Raw genomic sequence first — 19,828 nt, 5'->3', positions numbered from 1 at the left:
TGTGTGTGTGTGTGTGTGTGTGTGTGTGTGTGTGTGTGTGTGTGTGTGTGTGTGTGTGTGTGTGTGTGTGTGTGTGTGTGTGTGTGCGTGTATGTAGAATGTAAATGCTTGTCAAAAGGAAGTAATTTAGTTAATTAGGAACATTTTCACACACGTTTGTTCATGCATTTTGCATGGGAACTTGTTAAATATTAACCCCACTCCAGCACCTATAAACTTTCCTGTCAGACACTGTTTTCAAGGGAACCAGAGGCCCCTTGAGTTTCAAAGCTCCCCCTTGTCTTGTTTCGTTGCCAGACTTCACATTTCTGCCAACTCTGCTGCTTCACCTATGCTGTGGTACGTTACACATGTGGCGCTCGGTGCCATGGATCTGAACACACACAATGACAGACGCGTCACTCAGTTTGCTGCAATCCATCAACCAATTTTCCTTTGCAAGCACAGAGACTGCTTGATATTCTGAGCACATCTAAATGTGCTTAAACTTGCAACAACAAAAAAAAAATTGAGGTTCTGTGTTGAATGGAGTGGAGAGACAGAAAAGTTTCTGAAAACTCATGAAAAATTGATCTCCGTTAATAACCTGCGATTCTGAAACTACAAAGAGGTTATTTAAACATTCGCAGTGGCTGAAGGTCAGTTTTGACCAGACTAACATTCAGGTGTCTAAAGAGGAAATCCATTTTTCAGCATTCAAACATACATTCAAATGAGCTAAAGAATGGCCAATCCTGGATCTGGAACATAATGCAGCATAACATCTGTGTGGACAAGATATGTCCTCACAAACTGGAGGGAAATAGACAACCTTTGCAAGATGGAGAGAGCAATTATTGCAAAGTCATTGTCTGGGAGCCTGATCGATTCCTACAAAAGGAGACTCAAGGTCAAAATTGATATATAAGGTAAAGTTTAAGTAGCAAAGAAATGAGTCCTGCAGACATAAGAGTAACACAACTTGAAAGAATAAACACAGGTTTCTGTCCTATAACATAAAGTAATATTTGAATATGCTCTAATGAAAACCTGGAAAAGAAGACTGTTATTAGTGCCTCTTCCTTTATGTTGTATTAAAGTGTAATAAGCCTGAAGGAACACTGCTGAGGCTGACTTTCCTATCAAGTCCATGGTGTTAAATATGCAGACCACATTCAACTGCCTTGCAGAAAGACTGAGGAAACAACCAGTGATATACCAAGTGGTAAAGTTTATTTCTAGTAAAAAATATGACTAGTCATATTTAGTGTCCTGCAGACGGAGTAAAGCTTATTTTTCAGCATTCCTGCATAAACTCCTCCACGTATCTGAACTTTCCTCCAGCGACCCATCACCCACGTCGCAGATTTCACTTGCTCAAAGCCCTTCCCCAACTGCATGGAAAAACTTGCCTCTCGCATGTTGCGCTTTAATTATTTGTCACAACTGAAATTTTGATGAACAGCACTGGAAAGCCGAGAGCTATTTCACACTGGACTTCCAGCAAAACGGCAAAAATATTTTGTGCAACAAACCCCCCCAAAGTAGGTTAAGCAGATTTGGTCGCCACAACATATGACGCAGATCCCGCTCCATCGCTGTTGGGCCTGTCCCCGAGCAGTGCTAGTAATCCTGCTAGCAAACAAGCTGTCAGTTTCACTATGACTGTACTACCTGTTACTGGAATTATATTGCAGGGGAGAATTAGCGGAGCGCAGCTCCCGCTCGGAAGTGTGGAGGCGCCGCTTGTTAACGAACGCTGAGCAGCTGAAAGGTCTACGCTCTCTCTCAAAGGTCACTTCCATCAGTCAGAGCCAAAGTCGGCCTTCGCATAGGGATTTGCAATCAGTGATGGTATCACACTACGAAGAAGAATGTCACAAAATCTCAAACTGATTGCAAGGGTAAATGTCATCGAGGGTTGATTTTAAACTTCACGTGTAATAAAATGTGGCATTTCATTTTTCACCCTGATGTTACGCTACAATCAAAGTAATCAACATATCTTATAGCTCATATGTGAAGTTGAGGGAAAAAGAAAGAGGGATTTAAATCTGAAAAGTGTGGCAGGGATTTGTCTTGAGCTCTCCTGTGTCAGCACTGTGAGAAAATATTTCGCTGCAAAGGCAACTGCAGATCTATTGTCGCTTGTTCTGTTTGTTAAAAATCGTTGGTTAGCTATTACCTGGATCTTCAGTCTTTTTCTGCTGAAACTGTTTTTCTTTCATTTTTCTCGTTACCGTCGACTCTCAACGGTGTGCCTGTCCCTAATGAGGAAAAACAACTCAACAGCATGATGCTGCCACCACCATGTCTCGCCCTGGTGTTCAGGGAAGCGTCAGTCATTTTCATGAGATTTTCATCTTGCGTCTCTGACATGAAAGCCAGATTTATGCAGCGCCCCATCAAGAGAGTCTCCCACCCGAGCTGTTGATCCCTGCAGCTCCCCACAAGTTGATTTTCTGATTAAAGCTCTGCTTACTCAGTCCGTTAGTTCAGGTGAACTGACACAGGTTTGCAGTATGCACTGTTTTTTGCATTTTGCATGTAGAATGTAAAAATCGCCTGAAGCACACATAGTTGTTAGGAAAGCAAAGTATACAAAAACAAATCCTGCTTACACAAATTCACACAAAAAACATGAAGCTTTGTCAAAGCATCAAATGCCACAATGTGACTTGGTAAAAATTTGCCCACTCAGCTTACAGAATTTCTCAAAATCTATCCAAGAGGGCAGTGTTTGTTAAAAGTCTTTATCAGCTAACAGATTTTTACGCCTAATTTACTTCTGGTGTACAGAAGTACATTTTAAACTTTAATTAATTCTTCAAGGAATTTGGGTGATTTCAATGATTCACTGCGATTCCAAAAGATTAAATATCTACTCTTCATCATAAAAACACACTTTCTTCTCAAAGAAAAGTAGTCACAACTATATTTCACTATAAGGAGTGTTTTTTTATATACTGATGTACACTATGGGCAAGATCCTAATTAACTATATTGAGGATGTATAAATGTATATCCAAATTCAATTTTTTTTGGAAATCATTGTGTGTAATGGTTACAATGTCAGTAACATCTAAATTGAGTCAAATGTGGTAAATGAAGGGAAGAATTAGTTTGTAACAAGCAAATACCTCTGTTTTTATTCACTATCTTTACACGTGGCTAAACAGTTCCTCTGGTCCTGATCTGATCAAAAGACATACATTTCAAACACTTTAATCAGCCACACCTGTCTCTCTCACAGACTGGTTTGGGAGCAACAAGATAAGCCTTGTGAATTGTCCTCAGGTTGCGTAAAGAAGTTGTTGAGCTTTTCCAGGTGCAAGTATAGTTTTTTGTGTTGTCGGCTTAATGAGGCTTTCAAAAATCAACCAAACTGAGAATTTTGAAACGTTGGGTTTGTTGGTGGTAAAGTTCTGGCATCTTTGCTTGATCATAGTGGAAAGATGATGGGAGCAACAGAGCTTTATTCTGAAAGAATCCCACCTGAAGCAAAAATACACAAAATGACACAACAAGATGTCTTTTTACTCGCTTTGACTGCACTAACAATAAGACGATGTTTGCTGTGTAAGGTATCAAGCAAATTAATTACTCTTCTAAGACATTCATGTTTGTTTCTTGTTGTTAAATTACTCCGTCTTGCTGAAAATACCTGAACAAAGATGAAATGTGGCGTCGAGGCGTGAGCCCATATTTTCACCAGATTACCGAGGTCACAGTTAAGCTTCGAAAGGAATTCAAAAACAAACTCTGAGTTGTAACAACAATGCACCACTTTAGTTGCCACGTGGAATAAAAAAAACATGTCTCTGTTATTTTATACAGCAACATTGACATCATTTTAAAATGCGTGAATGTAACCCTAGGCGGCTGAATGTGGCATTAACTTCCCCCAAAGCCACAGCTGCAGGACAAAGGCACAAGCGAATTGTTTCAGGTCACTTTGCCACCGCTTTGAGCGATAACCTCTCCATGATGTCATGGAAAACTAAAACTGAGCTTTATAAAAAAAAAGGGGTGTGCACCCCTGCAGGGGAGCAGTGCTTCTACGTAACAGTTCTCTATTTCCCAGTTTCAGCGAAAGCACAAATTTAAATACCTGCAATACTTCTGCAGCAACTCACAAAGATGTCTACAGTTTCTGATGTTCTGAGAGACATTCACTGGCTCTATCTGCGTCTTCGAACTAGTAAATATTATTTATTGTGTATAACAAAAGTGATGAGAACTGACCATGGTCTGTTATGTGATTTCAGCTGAGAAACTGTGGCCACACTGTGCTTGTGACTCCAGGAAAAAAAAAAAAAGAAAATAAAAGAACTGAGTCCCAGACAAATAAACAAGATTTACTCTGAATGAAGCAATGGAGAAAGATGAATTAACACATTTTTCCAGTTATTCAAGCAGCATCTCAGAATAACAGGTGAAGAAAAGAAAACAAGCTGGAGTACATTTCTCTGACTGTAAAAGGAATAAATCAGCTTACCAGTGTGCATGGAGCAGGTACACTGAGGTCCTGTCAAACTCTCCCGCAGCTCAGCCTCCGGTGCAGGACATGGCAGCAAGAGTTTCCTCGCTGTCCCTCTCCGGTGATAACTCTCTCCTCTGGAGTATTCCCAGATCGTGTGTCCCTCCTCTGCTTCTTGATGCAGCAGAGGTTCTAGGGAGAGTGTGTCAGAGTGTGTCTTGTATGTGTGTGTGTGTGTGTGTGTGCGTGTGTGTGTGTGTGTGTGTGTGCGTGTGCGTGTGCGTGTGTGTGTGTGTGTGTGCTCTGCCCCTCACAAAGCGCCCCTCCAGCAGCAGACTGAGCTGACCGGTCGTGGGAGTCGCTCTCTTTCTCTGGTCGAGCCTGAAAATGCAGCACGGAGGACCTCTGCCAGTTTCTCAGCTGTATGCAGTATTGATGGAGTTGCTGAGGGGATGCTAACACAGCATGAATCCTCACCGTTCCCTGCTCTTGTCCTCCCACCCCTCCTCTTCTGTTTCCCTGAGAGGAGGCACCCTGTTTCCCTCTCTCCTTCTCTTTCTCTCTCTCTTTCTTTCTCTCTCTCAGCTGCTTGTTGTTGTTCCCTTCAGACCCTCTCAGCCTCCCCTTTAGATGTCAAAGACCTGACTTGCCAGTTAAACCTGATCAAAGACTTGCTGCCTTCCTTGCTGCGCCGCATGCTGACTGCTCACTCTTTGCACTGCCTGCTTCCTCTGCTGCAGTGCATGCATCAGCTGTTGTAAAACTCGTCCACATTGATAGTTTTCACTCCGGCCACACATGAAAAGAACGGCTGAAAACATTGACACAGCTCTTACTGTGTGCCTCACATTTGTCAGTGTGATCAGAAGAGGGAGAGAGGTTGGAAATGCAGTAGTTACAATGTGACTAGATTAAAACAATACTACAAAACAAGAGCCTGCCAAAATGTCTCTATAACAATAAAAAAAAAACTGACCATGTATTATCAGTAGCTTTTCCCAGTGTTAGCAAAATGCCTTATTAGGTTTACGGGGTAACTATTTTTTTAATTAAAAGGTAAGTTGCTTTGGATCTCCATTTTTCCCTTGAGAAATGGAAAAAAAAGAAAAAAACCTTGTGTATATGTGTTTTACAAAGTTTTACCGAAATATTTAACTGAGACACAAAAGCATAGATAGATGATATCTGCATTGTAAATTAGCATTATGCTCAAATCTGATATTTGTCTGTTAATGTGAAGTCATGATTAAAAACTGCACCTCTTGATTGAGTTCATTAAAATTCTTTTCCCTGCTATTAGATGTTATAATCAGTCTTCTGAATCTAATCGAATCTCAAACAAATAGTAATGCAAACACACACAAGGTGTCTGCTGGCCTCTCGGAAGAGGAAACAACAACAGGGAACAGAAAAGCAACCTTGTCCAAATTCAGGAAACTGCTTCTCTTAAGTTGATCCACAATGTCAGGGAGCAGCGTTCAGTTATCCACCAAGTGTAAGTGAGTAGGGATCAGTGGCGGAGCTATAGGAGGGTCTGGGGGGGCGGAGGTCCCACAGCCCGGGCTGGGGGGGAGGGGGCCAGGGGACCGCCGCCTCCCCTAGAACCAGCCTTCAAAAATGATGCAGATGTCAAGGGTATCAATATGTACACAACAGCTTACCATAGAATGGGGCTCAAAAGAAACAAAAGAGAAAACACACACTGTTTTATACAGCATAGACATATTACATCCCTTCTTTATGGTCCAACATTCAGAGGCTTTGTTGTCCTTATTATGGCTCAAGGTCGTTCACCTGAGAATTGCAGATTCATCTCTGTAGAAATGACGATTTCAGCAGTTCAAAGCCTGACTGTTAAGACACACTGTCACTGTGATAACACCAAATGAACCAGATAGAAGAGGATGTACTGGGTTAGAAAAATAATAACACTGACCACATGGTGTTATTGTATTTCTACAGGGTGCTGACAGATGACATGTACTTACGCACTCCAGTGTCTGTTTGTGTTGCTCTTTGTGTTCAAGCATGTGTGAGAAGGCATGTCCAAGTGGAAGTCAAACACGTGCTCTGCAGTGTTAATGGAGGACATGTAGCAACACATCCACTGGTTACTTTATTCAGAACTGTTAGACGCAGAAGCCACAACAAAACTACATATGGGTTTGATTGGCTTTTTTACAGGTTAAAATCTTACAGATGCATTTTATTCGGACTCCCTGACATGACATTTTGTGGAATCACCCTTGGCTGGACCCCTGATCCATGTTAAAATAACAAATCCACACATTAGAAAGGTGTACTGATTAACTGTAGGTCTGCTGTGCTTCTTAATCATTGTTTCGCTTTATGGAACCAGCTAAATTGGCTGGTGATTACTGCTAAATGATCAGTCTTACTGATTAGTACAGTTTACTCATTGACAAGAGATTAAGAAGAGACTCAAAAAGTAAATATAGGAATGGTTTGAGGAGGGAGAGTGAGTGTGGGGAGTGGAAAGCTTTGTTTCCGAGTACCAGTGAGACTGCAGGCAAATATTTCTTCAACATCCAGCTCAGTTGTTCAGTTGTAATAAACAGCAGTCATGAATACGGCTTTAGCAGCTGCTATGTGTTTTGTCAGTTTGATTTTAGCTCTTTTACAACATTTTAGGAGAGAAATTGCTGTTTTTAAATGAATAACAAAGACATGTTCAACGATTTTGTTTAAATATTGTACTTTTTTTTAGTTAATAAACAATTAACCTCTACTGAATCAGAAAATCTTAACTGGGGCCAGAGTTTCAGCATCTTCTTAGAAAGATGTACAATCAAATAGGTACAAAACCAGACATTACCAACACATACACTTAAAAGGCTGAATTTGCTTCACATGTGAAAATACAGCAACAAAAGTCTGTCTCCAATAACTCTAATTGAAACTTCAGAGGCAGAAAGGACATCAGCTGAAGTAAATGGCTCACATGATTCACCATCTTTGTAGAAGACTCAGTCAGTGATGTAATTGAACAGGGCTCTTAGAAATTCAAAGCTTATGATACACTTTTATACCCAAATACAAGGCCTATTTCTGAGTTGTGTGATTTCCCAGCGCAGTCAGTTTCACAGGCGTATACTTAGAGGAATTAATAGTGAAGGGCGCTGAAAACAAATGAGCAAAAATTGCTTTAATATGTAAATCCCAGTAAAGTTTGTGATCTGAACTTAACAAAATGTAGAAATGCTCAATGATGCTGCAAGGTAGCAGAATATGTTCTAAACAGTAAAAGAAGTTGCTTTTGTTTATAGTCTTGCATAAGTTCAATAAATCTCAACACTTGCATAACATAAAACATTCAGAGAGAATATTTTCGTTTGAGAAATTGACCCATAAAGAACTTTTAAAAAAATGCACAAAGTCTTGCAAGTTTTACAAAAGCTTAAGTTTTTAATCAAAGCTATGTACACAAATTTATTAATCTTATGATTTCTTCCAATTGAACCTGGATGCGACACAGACAGCTAAAGAACCTCCGTCTTCAGGTAGTATCTTGTCCTGGGCTTCAGCTCTGGACTGACAGGAACATTCAGCCTTTGCAGGTCGTAGTCCCCCATGCACACAGCCACAAAGAACAGAGTTCCTCCGATGACCTGGCCCAGACCCCCAAACCATCCAGAGAACATCGCCTCGCCATACTCCCACCGAGGCATCACGTCAGGAAAACCTTCATCCCAGAAATCCACCACCGTTGTGTACGCCACTATGGAGACAGGAGCCAGAGTGGTGAGTCCCGACACCCAGGTCATCACTCCGCTGAAGATGAAGAGCCGTCTTTTCACTTCTGGCTTCCTCATGCACACGCCAACCCCCTCCAGACCTAGAAAGCCGGTCAACAGGGCAAATCCTCCAGTTCCAATAGAAATCAAGACGAGGACCCTGGAGATCTGAAGATCCACCGGCAGACCCAGCACAGAATCGTAGGCCTTGCACTGAATCCCCTTCTCTTCCGTGTAGAGGCAGGTGAGCCAGAGCCCTGAAAACCAGTTCTCCACCTCGTTGAGATCAGAGTTCATCGTTTTCCACAGGGGTAAAAAAGCAGTGGTCAGAGAAGTGACGTAGCTCCCAAACGACAAAAACAGAGCCGTTCGCTCCATCATTTTTGTTGTTAGTAAAACCATCTTCTGCTTCTGCAGGTAGACACTGTGTGCCGTGATTCTCCCGTCCAAGTTAATGTAATAAGATAAGGGATCCAGAGGGAGTCTTTAGCCCGTCCCAGTTTTTGGGAAGGTCTACTTCTGTAGCCTCCTTTAAAAAAAATGCACCCGATAAGAGAGATAATCCAGCATTGAGGTTTGACAATAGACCCACTGTTTCGTCTCAGTGTTCAATGTCATCACAGCGACTAATGAACTCTGTTTTTAAATGAAACCAGGTATGTTCAGTGAAATTCCTGGCCCAGAGTGCATGTGTGCAGCAATGTGGCCATACGACACACAATTAAACACAAAAAGAAAAAGAAGCTTTCTTTGATATTCATATTATGGGCTGTTTATGAATGCATCCAGTTCTTTTATAAGTTATTACTTATTCAGATAAAATGCTGCACTGACGTACCTGACAAGACTGCTGTTTTGAAACATGCATTTACATACTAAAGAAACCAAAACGGGAGCACTTTATTTGCCAAGTGTCTCAAGTGTCCAGACTGTGAAAAGCACTTTGTGTTCCCTCCACTGGACCATTCAAAGTGTTAGAAGCTCCAGTTCTCTCTGAATTTTAGTTCTGACTGCCTAAAATCCAGTGAACATTTTTTTTAATCTGTTATTAGTTGTTTTTTTTGTCCCCCCAGTTTTGACTTGCATTTGTGAAATGCTCAATTTCTTGCGCCCATAAAAAGTATCTAATTCATTTAAATCTTTATTTAACCATTAAAACGATTTTTTCCTTCTATTTATCCAGGTTCATTCCATTGAGGTGATAGCTTTCTGTCGCAATGGTTAGAATCAGCGTGACCATAAAACAGAGTGGAAAGTTACATAAAATGTATTTTTGCTAGATCCTAGAGTTTTCACCTCGATTTTAACTTTATTAAGGGAAACAAGTTTTGCAGATGCAGATCAGAATAAAGTTCCTTTCAAAATATACAGTTAAGCTCAGAATCCTTCATATGTGTGGTAGGTGTGAGCTTAAAGTAGCAGTTTTCATTTGACCAGCAGGCTTCTTCTAAATAATTTGAACATTTTTGAAGTGGCCTACGCAGAGTCCTGAGTTTTCAGTTTGACTCAAGTTCTCTCGGAGGAGCTCTCCCAACTTGAAAAAGATAAATTGTCAATCCAAAATGCAAAGTCAATCAGCTTAAACATCAATATACAGTATTTGTCTATGCTCATTCGAAGGCTGATTTAAACAGTTTATATTTTACATAGAGTATACATTCATAATTTCTCTGCATTAACAGAGAAATTTACTTTGAGAAAGTAAAGAAATGCTCCTTTACTTTCTCAAAGGCATGTTGGAGACGTTTCAAAGCCTTTGCGAGAACAAGTGCTGAGCAGTAAAGTGACATGCAGGTGAAATGCTGGTCTACACGTTTTATATATAGAAAACAATGATTAGGCAAGAACTGAACCTTTAAGAAGCACATTTAAAGATTTGCAAAAAGTCCAACGTTGAACCAATAACTGGTTTTGGCCAATGAGGCAATTTGCAAACTATACAACTGCTTGTTTAAAAAAACTAATATCTGCAAGGAGTTGAAATAAAGTGGTCAGCAGAATCAATAGCACAACAGATGTCATCTCAAGACACTTTCCAATTTATATACATAACTAAATCATCAACTCATCCACTTGATTTTAACAGATTTAAAATCAATATTCCAGCTGGATCCCAGTTACTCTCACGTTCACTTAGAGTTGAATTTAGGATATTTATATTTTATTATTGGGTTAATTACCAACCCGGCTGAACTAAATTCTAATATTTATTTATTGAAAACATGAACAGCAGAAAACTCAAGCTGGTGAGCAAAAGCAAATATTCAACCAAATCCTGTCTGTGAAAAACAAGTAAAAATCATTTTAGATATGTAAACCAAGGTAAAGTTGAGTTTGAAAACGCTTTAAAGCAGTGGTTCTTAACCTTTTCTGAGGTACCGAACCCACCAGTTTCATATGCGCATTCACTGAACCCTTCTGTAGTGATAAATAAAATATGTTTTTTTTTCCCCCCAAATTCAAGACATAGGGGTGCCCCAACTAGAGTCTAGTTGGGGCACCCCAAGATCACCAAGTCTTCTTAAAAGGTAGAGTCTCTGAGAACAGTTCTTCAAAATGTAGTCAGTGTTTTCAGCAAAGTTGAGCTGACTGTCCAGGAACGACCCAAGGTATTTAAAATTTGCCACAGTTTCATCAGGTTGGCCATCGAGACAAACTGGAATCACTTTAAGGTCTTGTTTAGATCATTTAATTAACTCTACATTCTTAAGAGAATGAAAAATTAATAATAAATGATAAAGACTTTGCGGTATTCTGATTTAGTAATGTAATTATATTAGTTGTGTTACMACCCCCACGCCACTAGAGGCAGTAGCAACCCCGAAAAGATGCGACTAAGGAGCAGATTTAGAAGTACACCGAAAGCTACAGAATTTGGTAAAAACGTTGAGCTTTGCTGAAGTAATTAAAGACACAAGTTTAAATCCATGCTGAGAGTGGAGCTCCTTCAATCAGTGCTCCTCCGCAGCACTGATTGGCTAAGCAATGTAACGTGATCCTCTGCAGCAAGTGATGGCAAAGCGGGGGCGTCACCACTTTACTCAAGTGTGTCTTTACCTCCGCGGCAGAGGCTCCGTCGAACCCGAGACCGACTCATCGAACCCCTGGGGTTCGATCGAACCCAGGTTAAGAACCACTGATTTAAAGGTTTAAATGGAAGAAAGTAAAAGTCAAAAACAAAACCATGTGTCTCATATACAGTCTGCACAGAACACGACTGATTTATTATGCAGTTTATTAAGGCTTTCATCACATGAATTCTACATGGACAAACGTTTTGCAACAGTAACGTAACGGTCACTATTACATGGTTCCTTTTAAAGTGAATAGTGATTTTTTTTGGTTAGTACTGGTAACATTATAACTAGACAAAGACATAATGAAACAAATAGTACACATCCTAATACTTTGTATATATAATGACTGATTCCTTACATCACATATTACAGGCTTGATCACAGCTGAAAATAAAGCAAACTGAAGAACCGAGACGGATGGCGTCTAAACTGCATGTGGACAAAGTAAACGATCCCGAAACACTTTTTGCATATACTGTCACAATCATGAACAGCAAAATGCATATGGGTTTTAAAAACACTTGATAAATACTGAGCAGAGGACAAGCTTGCAAAAAGTTTGTGTTTACAAAATAAATGACAATGTAAAAAGTTTTTTTTTTGTTTTTTTACAGTATTTAACATTTCTAAGCCACATTCTGGTTTCTTTGTCGATTTCACTGCTGCCTCAAATACAGCGAGACACAAAATGCAGCATAGATAAAAGGCATTTATCGTACAGGAGTCAGACATGCAGGGGCGAAAAAACAGACAAACCCTAAAACATAAATAAAATAAAATGAATTCCAGTGCAGCAGGAATGAATAGAAGTAGATAAGTAGGAGATGTATGGCTTCTTAGAAGTAAATAGCTCTTCTGAGTTATCCTAAATGTCAGAGCCCATTTCAGCACACTGTTTGTCTGATATGTGCGTAGCTAGAGACTCAATGATGTCCAACAACAGCAGCTGGCTGAGAGATCGCAGGTTGGGGAGCTTGGATACCTTTGGGAGGGGAGAACAAAGCAAAAATGAAAAAATGTTTCAAAAAATTAAGACAATGAGAGACAAAAACGGGTGATAAGAAGCCGTTGATTTCACATGCATTTAAAAAAAAAAAAAAAAAGGTAACAGCGAGAAAAAAAAAGAAAAAGAAGCAGAACGGAAACACAAGCAGCAGAGCTAACACTCCAGTGAAGGAAAGTGAAAATTGAGTGTTTCGCTGTTTCGTTAGATAACAAACAATAATCAGAGTGCCACTGCGACGCCCCGCCGCTCTTTGATGAGGTGCTTACACAGCCGGCCCAGCTGTAAACAGTCTCCTCTCTACTCAGAAAACGGAGCGTGTTCCGCTAAGAGGTCAAACGTGTCAGTTTCCCCACAAAGACGGCGAGACTAGAGGGTTAGCTCAGCTGCACCGAGTGGGCAGCACACCCCCAAGGCTTCAGATACGAGCCCACCCACCTTGATGAACTGGTGGACAATAATGTGGAGGCAGTGCTTCTTCATGTCCAGAGCCTGCGTCTTGTCTGCCGCCTCCAGGATCTGGGGAGGGGCCACCAAGCACGAGAAGTGAGAGAAGAAGTTCTTTATTCAGCAAGAGAGAGATTGTGTTTTCCCAATTAGGTCACAGATACCCCAGGGTGAAAAATATAAATACCTGCAGGACATTCTCCACGGTCACATTCATCTCCAGGTTCTGCTTACAGTAAGCCTGGAGCCTGTTGTTGGAGAAGCCGTAGTAATACGGAGCAGCAAACAGATAGCTGGTTATCAACGGTCAAGGGAAAAACGCTCAAAACAGATGAGATGCTCAAAAAGAACTGCAGATATAGTCACATTAGTGAAAAATGTGAAACTCAGGATCCGAAGATTCCCCTTTTTAATACCCTTGAATAGCTTACTACATGTAAGTGTGAGAAATGACCACAAAAATGTTAAAATAAATAAAGACATTTTGGTTAGAAGACATTTAAAACATTACAAACTGCCCAAAACATAATTTACTGCCTGCAAATATGGTTTGGAAAAAAAAAATCTATTTACAACCACAGATGACATTTTAGGTTCAAAAAGATGAATTTCTTTGCTTTAGCTGGAGGCGTGAATCTGTGAAATAACACTTCAATAATGACACGAAAGAATGCAAAATATGTAAATTTAAATATATTTTTAAAAACAACACCCTCGATAAAGTACAGCTCAGAGTGGAGAAGGAATAGCTTTAAAAGCCAGAAGAAAAATCTATTTAAATTTTTGTCTGATGTGCACCCATTTTGTTTTGATTACCGTCTTCATCTTCCAAAATAGCTTTAGAAACAAATTCAGCTAAAGCTCTGTGAGAATAGTGGGACTCATTAGTCGCCCGTTTCAAACCAGGGTTGCTGTTTATGTAACTTGGATTTCAGGATCCTGTAGTTAGATTTCCTCTTTTATGCAGATTCCCATCATAACTATTGTCCGATTCTACATTTATGCCACCAGCTTATTTTCTGTCCAGCTAAACATAAGCTAAAGAAAAACAACATTACCAATCAGCTGTAATAAACAATTTAAATTAATTTTGTGGAAGACTTTCTGCAGGATGTAGGCCATCGTGTTTTTAGAAATAGGATAAAGACTAAAGAAAGCTTCAATTTGAAGATATGAAAATATTTTTAGCTAAATATCCATTTCATTATTTAATTAAATGCCATTTTCTCGAGTCTGAGAAGGATACAGAGAATCTTCTGGAGGCATGTTGACATCACCGTAGTAAATGTAGCGCAGCATGGATTCAAACGCCTGCTTGCTTGGGACCATCTCACCGATGGAAATGTTCACCTGGCCGTCTTCTGGCATGAAGGAGCGGAACATCGCCTCAAAGTAACTGGAATATCAATACAAGATGTCAGTCTGGAAAACAATGACAGTCAACACAGTAGAACACAGTCAGAGCTGCAATGGCCTAGTCAAAGTGCAGAACTAAATCCATTCCATTTCAACCAATAAGTGTGCAAAAAGAGCACAGATTCTGGTTGCATGATTCATAAATTGTGCATCTTTAACTGGCGACTCAATTTTTTTTTCTAAAAATCATGCATCATTTTCCTTCCACTTTACATTTACAAAGCAATCTTGCTAGGTCTAATTACATAATATGCAATAAAATAAAAGGTTCCACGGGTAAGAGAACTGCCAACATGTTGGTCTCGTCACAGATAATTAGAGTTCGCACTACCTGGACCGAGCTGCAAGTATGGCTTTGTGTGCAGGTCGAGGATGTCCGTCTAACAGCAGGATAATGTCGCAGAACTCCAGTCCTCCTCCCTCCAGGCAGGCCTTCATGTCCTGCACCAGAGACGTCCCGATGTCCACCGGCTGGTCTGAATACACTCTGGGGGGAGGCTGCTGCTTCCGCCGCACTATCTCCACTATCAGTGGGGTGGAAAGACGCTCAAACTCTTTGGTCATGATCACCTGATTAAAGTGGGATTCCTTCACTACGAAGTTGAGACAGTGCTCCTGGAGAAGGGAAGATTGTTTTTTTTTTTAATTAGGGTAAAAAGTTACCTTTTCCTTATCTCATAATAAAGACTAACATGAACAAAATAAAGAGGCTGGTTTGTGGGTGTGAAACTGAAACAAGTCAAGTTAAAGCTCCACTGAACAATAACCACTAGAGGTCACTAGAAGAGTGATTTATATTTGGTGTTTTTAAGGGGTTTGTTTTTTTTGTTTTTTAATCTGGGCTGTACCTTGAGCTGGTCCAGCTGCAGCTTGTTGGCGTTCTCACAAACACTCAGAACATTCTGCAGATCCACAGATGCCTCGATGTACTGCACACAAAGCTGCTCCAGCCGTGAAAGCTTAAAACTTAGAGCGAGTTTGTACACGTCCATTATGAGGAGAACGTCCTGGACATGACCTGTGTGTAAATACAGGAATATATAAATACTCTTAGAAGCACATTGCTGGATTTAGTATCTAAACAGGGAAAGGTTAGCTGTACCTCGGCGAGGGTACTGAATCTTGTCGGTATAGAGAAACTGCATTAGGACTTCGAAGGGCTGAGCTTCTGCTTCCCTGATGGATACCTCCAGCAGGGGCTGTGTGCCCGATGGCTTACTGCCTGCTGGGACATCTCTTGGGCCCCCAGCTGCTCCTTCATCACTTTCCTCACTGCTCTCACGTTTAGTCCTCTGCTGAACAACAAGTTATGCAACATTTGTTCAGCATTTCAGCTCCCCAGCATATTAATAACACAATTTATTGCTTAAATATGAGTTGTTAAAACTAGTGCTTCATGCGCTTGTTGTTGTAACTGTTCTGTACAGAAAGGCTAACTAAATGTCATCATAGCTAGGAGTAGTTAGGAGAAAGAAAATCACTTCGCAGCTTCATATGCACCAAAGACTAACTGGGCTGTTTACTTGTTATAAAAGTTGGTACAGGGAAATACACAATTAAAATGGACAGACATAAGTGGATCATCGTTAACATGGAGCACTTTTGTGGATTCCCAGAGCACATTTTACAAACCAAAAACGCATCGCTTTAAAGAAGCTTTCTTTAAAGAATTTTGTCCGTTCCTCCCTGTAGAATAGCTCGAACTCAAGTGAGATTGGAAGGAGAGTTTCAGCAAACAACAAATTGAAATTTTGGTCACCGATTTTCAACTGAGTGACGGACGTCTTATGTTTTTATATAATGGCTTTATTCTTTTCATCATGCATTTGTGGAGAGCATGACCAACAATTGTCCCACTAACAGCTTGCCATTGCACCTCAACTACAATTCACAGCTATTTTGTATCTGAATTGCAATAAAGAATCTAGATTGTAGTTCACTGTGTGGATTTAAAACGATTTCCTGAAACATGGTGATGTTTGTGACTCTGACCTGTCGCTGCCTGTCTCGGGCCTGCAGGATTTTCTTCCTCAGCCACTGACACCTCACAGTAACTATGGCTATGTGCCCCAAGACTCTCTCTTCTCTCTGTGAACACAACAACAAAAAGACAAACCATTGAAAAACGTTAGACTACAGGAAAGCCAAGATTTAATTTCAATTATGAGTTTGGAAGAATCGCCTCAGCCTCACACACCTCTCCCAAAATGAACTCCACATCACAGAACTGACGGTTCTCCCACAGTTTGCCATAATCCTCGTGAAGGGTACACTTTGGGTAGCTTGAGAACTGCAAGACGAGCATTTATAAAGCAGCCCGTTATCGACTTTGCAAGTAACAGATCAAATATAAGTGCAAGTTTCAGAATATTCCAGCAATCATTTCCACTAACCTGGAATCTGTACATCTCCCCACTGCGTACGTTGTTGTCCACAGTCCCTCCAAAAATGTACATGGCATCTTGAATCACAGCAGCAGCATGGAAAAGTCTCCCACTGGGCATCTGAGTGAGAAAAGAGAAATTCAACTCCAGTTAAAAAGAACTTCAGGAACGCAAAAATATAAAAATCTGTAGAGTTAATTGTAAATTCAGTGAATGTGTGTATGCTATTCTGATAACGATGGGTTCTGTAAAAAAAGAACAAAGAGAAAAAAAGGACAAACAAATGCGAAAAGAAAGGAGGAACACAAAAAAGGATGGATGGAGGGAAGGAAGGAAGGAATAATGCCTTTATTTAGGCAAGGGAGAAGCAAATTAAGTTGGGAAATACAAAGGTTTTTCCAAACTCAAAGTTCTGGATTACCCGGACTCATACCTCACTGTCTTGACTGGGGTGAATCACCTCCCAGGTCTGAGAGTCCACATCATAACAGTGAAGCTCATTGGGCAGAGTGTTGTCAGCAGCCCCTCCAAATACATACAGGTGGCGGTCAAAGGCGACCATAGTGTGTCCGTAGCGTCTCTGAGGAGGAGGAGGGGAGCCCCGCAGTAAATGCTCTGTTGGGATGCGCGTCCACCTGAGAATAAGGATGTCAGTTACTTTACAGAGATGTGACGCATTAAGGTTTGAGCTTTGTTTAAAAAAATAATAAAAAAAACTCACATGTGGCCTTTAAACTCAAACTGAAACAGATTATTGGTGATTTTGGCTCCACTCTGACCGGAGAACACAAACATCTTATCCCGGCATACAGCAACAGGGAAGTTACAGCAGGAAGGAGGAATCTCCCCACTCTGGTCAATCTGGTGGACACAAAGTCAAAGAAAAGCAGATGAGGAGAAATATTATTTCTACATGTTTTATTTGCAGTTATTTATTTTAAAAATAAGAAGAATTGAACAGACCTCTTCCCAGCATGCATGCTCTCTGTCCTGCAGACTGATTGTCCACATGTCATTCAGCCTACACACAAAAAGCAAACATCACTGAATTATGATTCAGCACATCAGTGCGAAAGTGAGATCGGAGTAACGGTATAAAAATCATACCTGGCGTTCCCATCGTATCCAGCAAAAATCCACAGCTTATCATTGTACACTGTGGCACCATGCGCAGATCTGGCCACTGGCAAGCTGAACACAGAGTCACAGAAAACACAGATAAAGAGCAGTGTGTACTGTAACCCTATAAAGAATAAAATAGTTTAACTGTAAGTCAATACAAGCTAATTAAGAATAATTTAACTTCCTTCAAGCACTACATCACACTTTTGGATGATGGCTTTTGACAAATATCACTCAACACTCACTCAAAAACTAATAAATTCAAACATCAATACAAAAAACATTCGCATAATGAGATTTTTCTTGAATAATCTAGTCCATAACATATACAACAAATAACGTTTACCTTCCCTCCACCTTCCACTCGGTCCACTGTCCTGTGGCAAACTTGTACTCAAAAAGGTCGTTTTTGTTTTTCAAGTTTGAATTTGAATAAATGTCTCCTGTGTAGCCCCCTGAAATGCAACAGGACACAAAAGTAGACCATTAGAGGACTCAAAAATATTATATTACATGTTTTTAAAACTAAAAAGAAGTTACCAAAGACAAACATGCTGCTGCCATAGACCACTGCCGAGTGGTGGTATCTTGGAGCTGGTGGAGTTCCAGTGGTGAAAGCTCTGCGAGACACATTGAGGCCTGGCGTCAGACCACATGTTGAAGCACAAGGTCTTGTGGAAGGTTTCATTCCCCTTACACGTTTTGATCATATTACAACCACAAACTTTAAATGTATTTTATATGACAGATGAAAGCAAAGCAGTGCAGATATCTGTGTTGAAAGAGACGCATAGATTGCTTTAAAAGGATTAACTAGTAGTTTAGAAAGTGGAGCATGCTAATACAGCACGATGTGTTTTTATGTCACATAATTATGTAAAATTCAGAGCAATTATTTCTCCTCATAAGCCATCGAATCAATAAATACAGTCAGCCCACCTGTGTGTTATAAAGACCAAGAACACAGCAGACAGTCATTTGTGGTGGAAAATTAACACTGCACATCACCATGAACACATCAATCCAAGGTTGAAACATGGTGGTGGCCGTATCATGCTATTGGGAAGACTTTATTCAGACATCAACCAAATAATCAGAACTAAGGTTAAGGTTCATCTTCTAGCAGGTCATCAACCCATAACACACAGACAGAGATAAAATGTAATTGATCTGTCACATGAAAAAACTATTCAAGTTTGTGATTATAAAATGACAAAATGCGAAAACTTTTTGCAAGGTACTTTATATAAGGTTTCTGATACAGATGCAGCAGGCTTACCGACACCAAGAGCAGTCCTTGACGTCAAAGCGAAGTAAATCATTCAGCATGTTTTTCCTGTTGGGAGGCGCAGAGTTGAAACACTCTGGATGTTGTGCATAAAGTAGGAAACATCGCCTGTCACTCTAAAACTCACCCATTGTCTCCTCCAAACACATATATGGCATCCCTGTACGCCACAACAGTGTGCTTACTGCGTCTGTGTAAAGGTAAATAGAAACTCAGGGTGAACACAAGATTAAAGGAAAAGAAATGAATCATGATCTGTGAGGATGATTGGCAGAAAGTTACCTTGCTCCCACAAACTCATCACATGGAGGGAGTCTTCTCCAGCGGTGTACTGTCTCAAATGGGCCAAAATTGAGCGTCAAGTACTCCACGCTATCCGAGCAGCTGTGGTCGAAATCAACACTGGGCGCCACTTTAGTTGATTTGCAGGACATTTTTGCTAGCAACTCATCTGACAGAGGATCAGTTCTCAGGGCAACTCATCCGTAAAGATTTCCTCTGTTAACGACATCATTAATGGCAGCCTTCCGCTAATAGAGCTATTAAATTTTGTAAAAGCGTATATAGTTTCCCAAAATAGAGGCAAAAAGGTTTAAAGAAAAGTTTAAAAAAAAAAAAAAAGATGGCACTGGTAGTTCGTACAATATACTCTGCTAGCTAGCTAGTGTTCGGCTAAGCTAACATTTAGAACACAAACTGTTCTAAATGTTAGTAAGTTTCTGCTAGCATTTCGCTAAAATATCTTCCCCATCAACCAAAAACTGCGATAAATATAGATAGTTGCGAGGTATTCGAGACAGAAACTAGCAAAATAACAGGATTATCACAACACGCCCCCTTCACACCCGGTGATGGCGTCACTTCCTGTTGAAGAGAA

The 19,828-nt window shown here is 40.4% G+C and overlaps 3 protein-coding genes across 6 annotated transcripts in view; all 3 read right to left on the bottom strand.

The window, feature by feature from the left end:
* The window catches only part of aifm3 (AIF family member 3), a 20,710-nt gene extending 15,540 nt beyond the window's left edge, over positions 1 to 5,170 (bottom strand). The window contains exon 1 of one of the 3 annotated variants that reach the window (XM_008418738.2): positions 4,478 to 5,170. The gene's annotated coding sequence lies outside the window, so the exon portion shown is untranslated. The remainder of the gene's footprint in view (positions 1 to 4,477) is intronic. The other 2 variants (XM_008418739.2, XM_008418740.2) reach the window with 2 other exon arrangements.
* Positions 5,171 to 7,223: 2,053 nt separating this feature from the next.
* Positions 7,224 to 8,640, bottom strand: cldn26 (claudin 26). The gene has a single exon (XM_008418737.2). The coding sequence runs from the start codon at positions 8,614 to 8,616 to the stop codon at positions 7,960 to 7,962; it is 657 nt and encodes a 218-aa protein (XP_008416959.1). The 5' UTR covers positions 8,617 to 8,640; the 3' UTR covers positions 7,224 to 7,959.
* Positions 8,641 to 11,403: 2,763 nt separating this feature from the next.
* lztr1 (leucine zipper like post translational regulator 1) lies at positions 11,404 to 19,828 on the bottom strand. 2 transcript variants are annotated; one of them, XM_008418734.2, is made up of 19 exons: positions 19,234 to 19,828; positions 19,079 to 19,141; positions 18,943 to 18,999; positions 18,204 to 18,283; positions 18,010 to 18,118; positions 17,649 to 17,732; positions 17,505 to 17,562; positions 17,263 to 17,402; positions 16,975 to 17,176; positions 16,551 to 16,661; positions 16,355 to 16,447; positions 16,150 to 16,245; positions 15,260 to 15,452; positions 15,006 to 15,175; positions 14,489 to 14,772; positions 13,988 to 14,137; positions 12,929 to 13,034; positions 12,733 to 12,813; positions 11,404 to 12,273 (listed from the first exon to the last, which is right to left on the bottom strand). In XM_008418734.2, the coding sequence occupies exons 1-19, from the start codon at positions 19,383 to 19,385 to the stop codon at positions 12,157 to 12,159; spliced, it is 2,346 nt and encodes a 781-aa protein (XP_008416956.1). In that variant the 5' UTR covers positions 19,386 to 19,828; the 3' UTR covers positions 11,404 to 12,156. The 2 variants fall into 2 exon arrangements, with proteins under 2 accessions (XP_008416956.1, XP_008416957.1); XM_008418735.2 differs by having other exon boundaries at positions 15,260 to 15,449.

The sequence above is a fragment of the Poecilia reticulata genome, linkage group LG9 (genome assembly GCF_000633615.1).
Source record: "Poecilia reticulata strain Guanapo linkage group LG9, Guppy_female_1.0+MT, whole genome shotgun sequence".
Classification (NCBI taxonomy): Eukaryota; Metazoa; Chordata; class Actinopteri; order Cyprinodontiformes; family Poeciliidae; genus Poecilia; species Poecilia reticulata.
Note: the sequence above shows the minus strand (reverse complement) of the source record. Positions and strands in the feature narration are given on the sequence as shown.

Coding starts and splice junctions, on each gene's coding strand:
- cldn26 (XM_008418737.2), bottom strand. CDS start 8,616: ATGGTTTTACTAACAACAAAAATGATGGAGCGAACGGCTCTGTTTTTG.
- lztr1 (XM_008418734.2), bottom strand. CDS start 19,385: ATGTCCTGCAAATCAACTAAAGTGGCGCCCAGTGTTGATTTCGACCAC. Junction 16,448..16,550: donor GGGAGATGTACAGATTCCAG/GTTAGTGGAAAT, acceptor CTCGTCTTGCAG/TTCTCAAGCTACCCAAAGTG. Junction 12,274..12,732: donor TTGTCCACCAGTTCATCAAG/GTGGGTGGGCTC, acceptor CCCCTCCCAAAG/GTATCCAAGCTCCCCAACCT.